We start from the raw sequence: 12,176 nt of genomic DNA on the forward strand, positions 1-12,176 counted from the left end.
TTGGAGTTTTTTATCTTCCCTTTTGTATTTTTCCATCCTTTCGTCTTTCTGGATTTTATTTATTTTTTCTTTCCGGAAGAAATTATGATTTCTCCTGACCATGACAATTCAGTTTCTCTCTTTCGCTATATCTAATTTGCTAATAAATCTTATCTATTTAGTTCTTCATCCATTACTGTCTATTTGAGCCCTGGAATTTCTATTTCATTTTTATTCAAAGATGGCAGTGTCTCTTTTAGGTTTCCAGTTTTCTGCTGAAATGTTTAACCTTGTCTTTTGTCATCTTGATCATAGAAAACCGTGTTGTTTTATAATTTGTGTGTGATGATTCTAATATTTGGAGCCCCCAGTACTTCTGTTTCTGTTATCTGGGGGGTTTTTTTTGGGGGGGGGACTGTTTTTTTGCTTTTTATCTTTTTTTGCTGGTTTTAATATACATTGTCATGGCTCTTCACCCATTCAGTTATCTTTGATTGTATGCTGGGTGTTGTATAAGAAAAGCTGATTATAAAAAATAATTTGAGGTTTATGGGTAATCTTTCCCCAGAGATGATTTTTGTTTGCTTCTGCCATATGCCTCTGGGTTTTAGCAAACCAGGATGAATGTAATCCAATTCTAGGGGCTGGAATTTTCCAGGCTGTCCGACAACTTATAGCAGGGCTGCATTCCGAGACGGTTCACTCATACCTGTAGGGTGTCAAACGAAAGCACAGGAAGTGTAACGGGGCCCCTGCTCCTGACAGATCCAAACTCAGCCTGCCTAGCCGAGAACATTGCCAGAATCCCTGCTTCACACCTCATTTATCTCTTTTGGATTGGGAAATGCACATGGGGCAAAAGTGATTTCCAACTGCACCCGTTTCTCCTGGATCTTGGCCCAGTAATTTGTGATGATCATGTCAACCTTCCTCCTATGGGCTGATGCTAATTTTGTTTGGTTGCTTTTTCAGTTGGTCTTAAGAGGTTTGAGTTACCTACTTCACCATTATGAGAAGCAGACGTTTTCCACGTAAAGTATGAACTGGGGGACTTCCCTGGTGGCCCAGTGGTTTGGCCTCCGCACGCTCACGGCTGAGGGCCCAGGTTCAATCCCTGCGTGGAGAGCCAAGATTCCATTTGCCGCATGCAGGGAGGCCAAAAAAAAGAAAGAAAGAAAGAATTGCATCTAGTCTCTGCTCTTGAATTTACTAGTTTTTCTGATTTCAACAACTGACTGGTAGTCCATGGGCCTCTTCCCTCAAATACAAGGAGGATTGAGCAGATGGGCTTGGAGCCCATGTAGCTCGATTAACACGATTTAATCTAAATCACTGAGTAGATTTTAGGATGAGGAGGGCTTCCCTGGTGGCGCAGTGGTTGAGAGTCCGCCTGCCGATGCAGGGGACACAGGTTCGTGCCCCGGTCCGGGAAGATCCCACGTGCCGCGGAGCGGCTGGGCCCGTGAGCCATGGCCGCTGAGCCTGCATGTCCGGAGCCTGTGCTCCGCAATGGGAGAGGCCACAACGGTGAGAGGCCCGTGTACCGCAAACAAAACAAACAACAACAAAAAAAGCGTAGCAGAAGGCAGTGACTGTGGCTTTTCTTGTTGTCCCTGTAGCTAAAACGACCTGGGACATGGCAGGTGCTAGTAAGTATCTTAAGGAAAAAAGAAGGAAGAAATGCTTTGCCAACATGAGATTTGCTGAAATTTTGTTTTGTGCTGTGGAGTCACTCCCTATCAGGACAGACGTGATCGCTGGTCAGGCCAAGAACCCCGTTTTGCAGTCTTGGCTTGTCTGAGATCAGGGAGAAACAAGAAGACGACTGAGGTCAGTCTGGTTTGCAGCATCTTAGGAAACTTTATTAACCAGCCCACCAGCTTTATGGGAGCACAGAGGTGCAGCATTTCACGCCCCCTTCCAAGGAGTGCATTAACGAAGGGTTATATTAATCAGAGTGCAGCCTCACCCCATCTCCCACCACAGCGTTGCATAAAGCCGTACCATTACCATAAAAACCTGTACCATACTATGGACGTCAAGAGCCTTTATCAGAAAACACGGCAGAAGCCGGTTAACAATGAGATCTCTGCGCCACCTCTTCGCTTAATAGTATCTCCTACGACATTTTTCTTTTTGTCATTTCTTGGCATCTTTCATGGTGAAACACCTACTGCTTGATTCCTTGTGATCCCACACCAACTCATATCAGGAAGGAAAAGGGAGAACAGAAAAAAAGGAGGGGTTAGGTTATCACCAGGTGGCTCTTTGATAGTTTGACACCTGGAGGGCTGTAATGGGATACAAATTCTGCAGAACACAGGCTCAGAGACATTGCCAAGGCAAGTCTGTCTTCATAACGCAGACCCTTAACTGCTGCGCTCTGCGGTATTTCAATTGAATATCTGTTTTTAAGCCGCCTTTCAACAATCAGGGTATCTCTATATTACGGCTTCCAAAGGTCTATCTATAAAACAGATGACAGAGTGACCGTGTTCCCCCCGGCTCTCAGGAAAGTATAGCAACTTCATAGATTTCTACGTTGTCAAGAATCTACACATCTGATTTTTTCTTTGCTTTTTTAACTTGATGCATTCAAAAGAAATCACTGGATATTTTTAGCATAAAAAAAGAAGAGGGCTTCCCTGGTGGCGCAGTGGTTGGGGGTCCGCCTGCCAATGCAGGGGACGTGGGTTCGTGCCCCGGTCCGGGAAGATCCCACATGCCGCGGAGCGGCTGGGCCCGTGAGCCATGGCCGCTGAGCCTGCGCGTCCGGAGCCTATGCTCTGCAACAGGAGAGGCCGCAACAGCGAGAGGCCCGCGTACCGCAGAAAAAAAAAAACAAAGAAGAACAGATACCCATGCCAAGTTAATGGGTGTAACCAGCCAACAGGACTGAGCTTACAAAGGAGATTAAAGATTCATTTTTGGATAGTAGTTATACTGGTAAAGATCTATGAAAATGGTCACCATTGAAAGGGCAGGTAAAATGCTCCAAGCCTGACCTTGTATTTCTAGTCTCTATGGGGAGGAAAGTCTGCCGAGGAACAGGATGTTAGTGGACGGATTGTGCCGAATGAAGAAAATGAACGGGTGGTCGGCGGTGAAATACTCCTCTGTCAACAGCATGCAGTAGTTGACGGCGACCGAGGTGGCAGCCGCCGCCTCTGTGCCCTCCTCGTTCACCTCCACGAAGGACTTGTGGACCACCTTCGATACAGAGAGGCCTCCGGCTCCTGATATGCCGGACAGGTCAGCCTTGCTACTGAAGAGATCCTGCATACCCAGGAAGGCCAGCAGAGTGCTGAGCTCGTAGCTCTCCTCCAGCTTAAACCTGGGCAGCTGGACATTGACCTCAAGGAGATCCAGATTCTCGGGTCTGGTCCACTCACGCAGCTTTTCCAAAGTCAGCTGTTGCTCAATCTGGATTCGGAATGGGCAAAAACAAGAGCTGAAATCATTTTATAGAAGGAAGTTATGAAGCATTGTTTGAATGAACGGGCTCCCTAGCTTCCTTCATGTTTTGTACCAACACAGATTCCATTTGGAGGATTTCATTTCTTTCTGGCTATTGGTGATAATGAACAGAGCTGCGTTCCCAGCCACCAAGGGCCCATCCACCCAGGACTCACCAGGCCCCTGCCACATGGGTCACGGGCCGTCCTGGCTAAAATTGCCCTAATTGGTCGCGTGATGCAAGAGGGTATTTTAAAGCTTTCTTCCATTATTTCATTCTGTTCATTCTGAACCCCAGTGATCACTGTTTATCTGGAAACCTCACACAGCTGAAGTTATCTCTGATAGATGTAGCCCATTGGTAAACACAGAAATGGCCCTAGTTCCTCATCTAAAATGGGATAACAGTAGCACATACTTGGAGCGCTGTAAGTGCTGAATGAGTCACCCTACACAAGTGCTGTGTAAGGTCAGCTACTGTCATTACTATTATCACTGCTACTGAACTGGAACAGACGCACATTCCACTTTTCTACTGGTGCTGGTCATTCCAGACTTTCTTTTTGATAATCAGGAACGGACAAGTATGCAAATACAATTGAAAGAAGGAACACAGTGGTTTTAACTTATGCTCTAGAGCTGCAAATGGCTAATATTAAACGCCATCCAACAGCAAGTTTGGTCAGGGATGGGGGAGGGGAAAAGCCCACAACAGGCCAGAGACACTGAAGCAAAACTTCACTCTTCACAGTTTTGCCTCTTCCTGGCCCTGGCAAGAGATACGATTGCCTTTGAATTACAATAAGAGAAACCGCAGACAAAGTTCAGGTTAGGCAGCCGGCTTCTCTCTCAGGCTAACGGGCCACGTGGATCTTTTCCTGTCATGTAGCAGTTGGACATTTAATGCACAACCTACGTGAACTGGGGTGAGAACGACCAGATTTTACAGCACATGGCGAAACTATAATGGTCGAGGGTTTTTAATTTTAAAAAATTGTTTTAATGAAACAGTCCCCATTTATGGTACGGTCCTCCAAAGCTCATCTAAGGGAGTCTCCACGAGCTGCCCCTGGCCAGCGTTCCACTCGGTCTGTACCTTAGATGTTCCCGCCATGTTGTGCACCGATAGTAGCTGAACATTTAAATGTGGGCCTTCCATAAAAAGGAACGAAACTGAGTTATCTGTAATGAGGTGGATGGACCTAGAGTCTGTCATACAGAGTGAAGTAAGTCAGAGAGAGAAACACAGATACCGTATGCTAAGGCATATGTATGGAATCTAAAAAAGCGGTACTGCTGAACCTAGGGGCAGGCCAGGAATAAAGACGCAGACCTACTAGAGAAGGGACTTGAGGACTCGGGGAGGGGGAAGGGTAAGCTGGGATGAAGTGAGAGAGTGGCATTGGTAGCGTGGCATATACGCTACCGAACGTAAACTAGATAGCAAGTGGGAAGCAGCCGCATAGCACAGGGAGATCAGCTCGGTGCTTTGTGACCACGTAGAGGGGTGGGATAGGGAGGGTGGAAGGGAGACACAAGAGGGAGGAGATATGGGGATATATGTATACGTATAGCTGATTCACTTTGTTATACAGCAGCAACTAACACAACAATGTGAAGCAATTATACTGCAATAAAGATATTAAAAAACGTACAATAAAAAAAATAAAATAAAATTATATGCACAGGAAAAAAAAAGTTCTCATCACAAGAAAAAAAATTGTAACTGTGTGGTGATGGATGTTAACTAGACTTATTATGGTAACCCTTTCACATCATATGCAGTTATAGAATCATTATGTTGTACTCCTGAAACTAACATAATGTTACATGTCATTATACCTCGATAATAAAAGTCTCTATAAACATAAATAAATAAATGTGGAGCTTCGCACTGGCACACGTGGATGGGCTACTTTACAAAGGAGTTACGGGAAACTGGGAAGGAACACCGGGTCACCTCACTACACAAAGAACAAGCCCCTATACCCGACACACACACACACACACACACACACACACACACACACACACACGGTCCGCGCATCACACACACACACACACACGGTCCGCGCATCACACACACACACACACACACACACACACACACACACACACACACGGTCCGCGCATCACCCGGGGTGGGGAGGCGCACCTTCCTCAGCCCCGTGGACTCGTCCAGGATGTCATCCGGCAGCAGGATGACCATGCTGAGGTCCTCTCCCTCGTAGGGCAGTTCCAGCACCCGGCACTTAAGGTCCTTGATGTAGCCAAGCGGAAACCTCTTCTTCTGATACATCATTTTCACTAGTTTTGTGTCTTTCTAGACAATGAAGACACAGGTCACTAACACTGTTGTCAGCGTGGCTTTAGAGCACACAGTCTTCTAGAAGGTCACCTGCCCTCACCTTATTCAGTCTGAAAGCTGCATCTTCTGTGGCCTCCATCATGAATTTCTCCTGCCAGTTTCCTTTGAAATAGATGGCATTCACCAGCACCAGCTTAGTCGTGCTATCAACCCCACCTGAGGCCAACAGCTCTGGAATTTTCCCTAAAAAGACAAAGTTAGCTTTTTAAAAATCCACCTATCAGAATTCCACATTTGAACTGACCTTTGCTTAGCAGTGAAATGCCACTCAAATTCTTCCTTCTATTTAATTTCCTTTAACATGGTACTAAGTCAGCCAAGCCCCCGGGGTGCTTCTACTTTAAATAAACCAGCTCGAGGGGCAGATCAGGGGGACACAATCTGCCCCCAAAGGGCCGATGCTTCAAAACAAGTCAATTGTTTAAAGGCTAAAACCAGGAAAACTCTTCTTTTCTGGAACGTGGGATAAGTAGTGGCCTCATTTTGTGACTGGCCATTCTTTTTCAGGAAAAGAACAATTTCTTAACCAAAATGTTTTGTCACTAATAAATAGCTCCCTTCTTCAAATCTTCCAAGTTAGATGCCTAACTCTCACAGGAAAGCTTTTAACAAATATTCAAAAGGTAGGACAGTTCCTCCCCTGAAACACAGGCCCCACTCATGACGTGGCATGGCCGTGACAGTCCCTGATGGAAGGAACACAGGTGTCCTGTGGGTGCCTCAACCGTTCCGTGACTACGACAGTAACACAAACCAGAAAGAGAGCCTGAGGAGACGCAGCCCCACCTCCCGACCCTGGTGTCTTAGACAAGATGTTGGCGAAAAGTATTTATGACCACAGTAGCTTGTAAATATTGATTCACAAGATTTTCATCTCTTTCAGTCTTCGTTCAATGTTAGTTTCCATTTTAAAATGTAGTTTGGGGAACTTATGGGTAGAAAACATTTAGCATCTTCAGTTAAATCATGTTTACATTTCCACTTTGAGGAATTCCTACATTTGAAAGCTCTCTGGGGACATCCCCCCGTGGTGCAGTGGTTAAGAATCCGCCTGCCAATGCAGGGGACTAAGGGTTCGAGCCCTGGTCCGGAAAGATCCCACATGGCACGGAGCAACTAAGCCCGTGCGCCACAACTACTGAGCTCGCCCGCCTAGAGCCCGTGCTCTGCAACAAGAGAAGCCACCGCAATGAGAAGCCCACGCACCGCAACGAAGAGTAGCCCCCACTCACCTCAAGTAGAGAAAGCCTGCGCGCAGCAACGAAGACCCAACGCAGCCAAAAATAAATATATAAAATAAACAAATTTATTTAAAACGGAAGGAAGCAAGGAAAGAAAGAAAAAAGAAAGGAAGGAAGGAAGGAAAGAAGGAAGAAAGAAGAAAGGAAGGCCTGGCCCTGTCTGGCCCTGGGCAGTTGGGCAGTGCAAGGTGGACCCCAGGGTCAGGCTGAGGGGCTAGGGAAGGGGAGAGGGAGTCACCTGCAAGGGGCAGGCGGGTGGACGAAAGGAAGCATCAGTGTGTACGATCAGGGCTGCCCTCGCTCACCTTCCGTCTGCCCTTTGACCCACTCGTTTATGGTCTTCCTTGCGTCTTCGGCGGCCTGCAGAAAATCCACACTGGCCAGTTCAGCACCGTACATTTTCTGAGTTGAAGCTAAGAACTCCTGTTTAAGGAAAAAAAAAAGGAAATGTGAGTAACTCCTACTCCATACAGAAATGGTTTTGTAAAATCCTGAAAAGCAACAGAAATTGTCCCAAAAGGCATATTTCATTGTAACAAAAAAAATTCTAACCCTTCTACATTTTTTACTATAGTGAAAAACACACAGCATTCAACTGACGACCTTAAGCACTTTTAAGTGTACAGTTGAGTGGTTTCAGTGTTGTATAAAATTTACCAACTCCTGGGGACTTCCCTGGCGCTCCCGTGGTTAAGACTCTGTGCTTCCACTGCAGGGGGCAGGGGTTCAATCCCTGGTCAGGGAACTAAGATCCCACATGCCACGCGGCACAGCCCAAATAAAATGAAACAAAATTTACCAATTCTTTTCTACCCCTTGACTAACATTTTCATAAACAAGCAAATACTGATTGTACTTGAAAGTGAATCATGGAATTCACTCTTGCTTTAGCAAAACAGCCAGGGTCAATCTTTTCACTGTGGAGACTAGAAAATGAAATCACATCCATTTCCGGGAAAACTGTCTGTCGTGTTTTCATTCTGGATGATTTTGCTGAATGTTTATAAAACTTAAAGCTGACTTCTGTGACTTGATTTTGTTGGAAAAGAGTCTGCATTGTCTAGTGAGTTTTGGAACACGAAGAGCAAAGTACTTACAGGGAGGAAATCATAGCTTTTCTCTCCATATAACCTGTTAGCAAGTTTCAGAATGTAGGGAGCTCCATGTTTGTTGATATCAGCATTCAAACTCTGAAATCCCGAATGAATCTCCTCAACCTCTTTGAAATAGAGAGCCTAAAAGAAAGAACACATTATTTCTATAACCATTTCTTTTGAAATTATAAGCTGGTTCCTTGGCATTTGCTTCCATCAAATCAAATTAATATTACTAATTATTGATGATCCCCAGCCATCTTCATATTCCATTTTTCATTGGAGAACAAGTAATAGAAAATCCAAAATGTATCGCTTGGTGAAACATAATAAGGACATTGGAAACTGTTTTCCCATCCCTTTTTTGGTATAATTAGAGTTCCACAAATAGGAGTGGTTAACAAGCTAAATATTTACACAAGTCTGCTTTTTTCCCCAAAATCAGAAGTGGTAAGTTCATATGTATATTCTATACAAATATATTTTACTGAAAGTTCTCAGAAATAAACAGTAAAGGTAAGAAGCATCAGCTATGTAAGAACACAGAGATGGTACAGACTGAGAGGTTTTTATTTCTTTTCCTTGCAGTACTGGCATCAGTAACTCACTTACTTAAAAATAATTTCCTTAAACTTAACATGGGGCAAAGTTTAATTCCCATATATCAGTTACATCTAGAGTCCCCTTATGGTTTTATGAGGCCTGGGCTGGTTCCTTGCTTTTAAGTCACGAGGAAGAACCGCCACCGTGTACAAAGGCCACTTACTCACTGAGATGTGAACTGTGCGTGGGGGTGCTGTGACGGATCTCTTTACTGGAAACGGGGGTAAAAACTTAAGACTGTTCTTTACTGAGCTTATAAAGTTCCTGGAAAGCCTCAAAACACAAGCTCAGCTTACCTTGCAGGGGACGACTAACAATGACTAGTACCGGGGTTCTTTTTAAAGTGGATTTTTAAAAACTTTCAAACGCTTTTGTATCTGCAGTGATGAAAAAGGTTGGTTTTTCCTAAAGTACAGAAATAGAAGCTTTGCAGCTGGAACAGGCCCATAAACGTGAATCCGGGCTGGACCTTCCCTGGCTCTAAGTGCAGCGCAATCTGTGACCCGTGTGTTAGAAAGACCTTCACTTTCACCCCTCTTTTCAAGGAAAGCCAGAGTTCCCCACTCAGCATAAAGCACGCCCCGCACACAGGTGCCCTCCACACCCACCAAGGACAGGCAGGACCCTCAGCATCCCCGCCTCCTCTCCCTGCAGGGCCCTACTGCTCACAGGGGAACGGGGGTCACAGCCTGGCCCCCTGCCAGGCCCTGGGGTAGGAACACGGACTCACAAGCTCTCGTGTCCCCTTGACTTCTCGACTAGGTGTCATTATGCTCAAAAGCATCAAGACACAGCTGACATTATGGGAGTCGCTGAGCATCACAGGCAAAGCGGAAACTGGACAGTCCTGGGCGGGGGAGGGCGTGGCTTACAGGAAAGCCCTGCAGACTCCTTGCGGGAACGGAAGCAGCGCAAGGCAGGGGGTTGTAGGCTTTCTTCCTGCTCCGTCCTCAGTCCAAAAAAGCAGAGCCTGGCACATCGCAGGTGCTCAGTAAAGACTGGGTCATGAATGACAGCCTGCATCCCAGTGGATTTTTCCTGGGGCTTTTTCTGAAAGTCTGACTTCATGAAGTATAATGTATAATATAACACACAATGCTGAACACCGAAATACAGTTTTGTACAAACGCGCTGCAAGAGCTCAAAGGCACAACTTTCTGGTACGGTCTGTGCGGTAGGCACCAGCTGGGAGAGCTAGTTTCTGCTCACCTTGGACATCTGCGCCGCGGTATTGCCTCTGGTCCCCAGAAAGACCATGGCCAGCGCTGATGAAATGCTGAAGGGGGAGATGAAGATGTTGCCGGCAGGATCGCTCTTGTTCAGGGCGCCGAACAGGTCCAAGGCGAAGCGGGTGTTTGCCGCGCTCAACTGCTCCATGGTGAGGCTGCAACACAGAGCAGAGCCCTGAGCTGCCCCCTGCCACACCAGCCAATCGACAACGCCACTTCCCCATCTCCTCCTCAACTCACGCCAGCCACCTTGAAATACCCTGCAACGAACTTGTACTTTCTCTCTCCCTCTCTGTCTCTCTCTGTCTCTCTCTCGCGGAGGGCAAGAACACTCCATGTGCACTACTGTGGGAGCTTGGGGCGACTGGCCAAGGATTCAGCAGTGACACGGGATCAGGACTCCGTGTCCTAAAGGGCCCTGGCCGTGCAGACAGGTGCATCTGGGCCCTTCCCTACCACACGTGGGAGCGCACACTTCCCACCCTCCGTTCAAGTCTCTGATTCATTTGAGCCATGAATCCACTGCCCACTTTTACCTGAAAAAGAATGTTTCTATTAGAAAGTCATAGCTACCTGCTACTCATTAAAGCAAATTCCCGCAAAAGAGACAGAAGTATCCTCGTTTTCGAGATTCACTTGCTGGTGTTTAGAGAGGTCCCCAGTCTCACAGCTGGTGAAGGATCTGAGAGTGGGAAGCCAACACAGGCCCCGGGGTCAGGTAGGGCAGCCCGACAAAGAGAAGGCGACAAGTATCCTCTGTCACTCCCGCGGGCACGGAGGGGCTGCAGGTGAAGCACCTGGCCTTGCGCTCAGCTCAGCCAAGCACTCTCCCCACCTGACCTCGACTCTCAGCCCACATACAATCGAGCAAGAGGAACAGTCGTGCTGGCTGCCCAGCGTGTAAGTGCTAAGTTGAATTATTACTGTTGCTGCTGATAAATAATCTCTAGGATCGCACTGGCCTCCCTTCCCTGCCTCCAGCCGCAGAAAGGAGAAGCCGCTCCGCCGGGGCTGCCTGGAAACCCTCACAGAGAGAGAAACATTCTGGACTCCGGCTTCGGCTTCCGCTTCCGCCTTCAGGCCCCAGGGAGCGACCTCCGTCTGCCGCAGGCCGCCCGGTTTGGTCTCCCGGGACGCAGCGCCGGGGACTCCGGGTGGGGCGCAGGGCAGGTGGCGGTAACCACCGGACTCAGGGACCCCGCGAGGCGCACGGCGGGGCGGGGTGCCCACCGGACGCGGGGACCCCGCGGGGCGCACGACGGGGCGCGGTGACCACCGGACGCGGGCACCCCGCGGAGCGCACGGCGGCGCGGGGTGACCACCGGACGCGGGACCCCGAGGGGTGCTCGCGGATCGGAGCCTCTCCCGCCCGGCCCAGATCGCTACCCGGCCTTACCCGCTGCTGGGCTGTCTGGGCGAGGTGCGTGGTCTGGGCAGAGCGCAGAGCGCGGCCCTTATAGGCAGAAGGGAGTGTCCCCGGAAGGCGGGGCGGCGCGGGTGGGCGGGGCACAGGGCGGGCCAGCGCGGCTCCAGGCAGCGCGCTCCTGGGGGCCCAGCACCTCTCTGAGTTCCAGGCAAACTCAGCTCTCCGGAAAGGACCTGATGGGCTATTTCCTACTAAGGTGTGAATGACTGAGATGACAAGGTGCCGGCTCTTAGAGGGCAAACCAGCCTCTTTGGAATCTTATCCAAACACTCCAAACTCCGGCTTACTGGGGGCTGAGGGTGTGTGTGTGAGGAGGGGCCTCTAGGGTGAGATAGAATCAGTTCCAAACAGCATCCTTGATGTCTCTGTCCCTCAGGAAGCCATGAGTCCAGCCCCAAGACTCCCCTGGCAAGTGATGAGCCCAGCAGGCTGGGTCAACGCACATACCGAGGCACACCATGAGATCGCCCATCCGTGCGAATAAAGTATCTCTCACCCATTATATTAAAATGTAAACTGACCACTTTTTCCCCTATACGTAATGTTAAAGTAGAATGACTATCGATGAAGAAGAAAAGCAGTAGCTGTTTCTGTGAGGTCTTTTCTTCCCCCCTTTAAATGCCTGCATATGGAATGTCATCAAAATTGATAGTACTTGAGGGTATGTAATAATTCTGCATTCTTGAAACTTCTCCCGTGCTTTTTTGCAAATCTCAGCATGAAAAGCGGACAAGGGAAAAATCCTATTTTTAAATTAGTATGGCTAATACAATGTAAATG

The 12,176-nt window shown here is 47.9% G+C and overlaps 1 protein-coding gene across 3 annotated transcripts; it reads right to left on the reverse strand.

Moving 5' to 3' along the window:
- Positions 1 to 1,814: 1,814 nt before the first annotated feature.
- SERPINB1 (serpin family B member 1) lies at positions 1,815 to 11,435 on the reverse strand. 3 transcript variants are annotated; one of them, XM_079932687.1, is made up of 7 exons: positions 11,367 to 11,435; positions 9,951 to 10,125; positions 8,142 to 8,279; positions 7,350 to 7,467; positions 5,844 to 5,986; positions 5,591 to 5,758; positions 1,815 to 3,402 (listed from the first exon to the last, which is right to left on the reverse strand). In XM_079932687.1, exons 2-7 carry the CDS (start codon positions 10,116 to 10,118, stop codon positions 3,001 to 3,003), a joined length of 1,137 nt encoding a protein of 378 aa, XP_079788813.1. In that variant the 5' UTR covers positions 10,119 to 10,125; positions 11,367 to 11,435; the 3' UTR covers positions 1,815 to 3,000. The 3 variants fall into 3 exon arrangements, with proteins under 3 accessions (XP_079788813.1, XP_079788812.1, XP_079788814.1); XM_079932686.1 differs by lacking the exon at positions 11,367 to 11,435 and adding an exon at positions 10,544 to 11,346; XM_079932688.1 differs by lacking the exons at positions 9,951 to 10,125; positions 11,367 to 11,435 and adding an exon at positions 9,472 to 9,579.
- Positions 11,436 to 12,176: the final 741 nt, after the last annotated feature.

Source organism: Stenella coeruleoalba (assembly GCF_951394435.1).
Source record: "Stenella coeruleoalba genome assembly, chromosome: 10".
Taxonomy (NCBI): domain Eukaryota; kingdom Metazoa; phylum Chordata; class Mammalia; order Artiodactyla; family Delphinidae; genus Stenella; species Stenella coeruleoalba.

Coding starts and splice junctions, on each gene's coding strand:
- SERPINB1 (XM_079932686.1), bottom strand. Junction 5,987..7,349: donor GGTCAAAGGGCAGACGGAAG/GTGAGCGAGGGC, acceptor TTGTCTTTTTAG/GGAAAATTCCAGAGCTGTTG. Junction 5,759..5,843: donor CAGCTTTCAGACTGAATAAG/GTGAGGGCAGGT, acceptor TTCATTGTCTAG/AAAGACACAAAACTAGTGAA.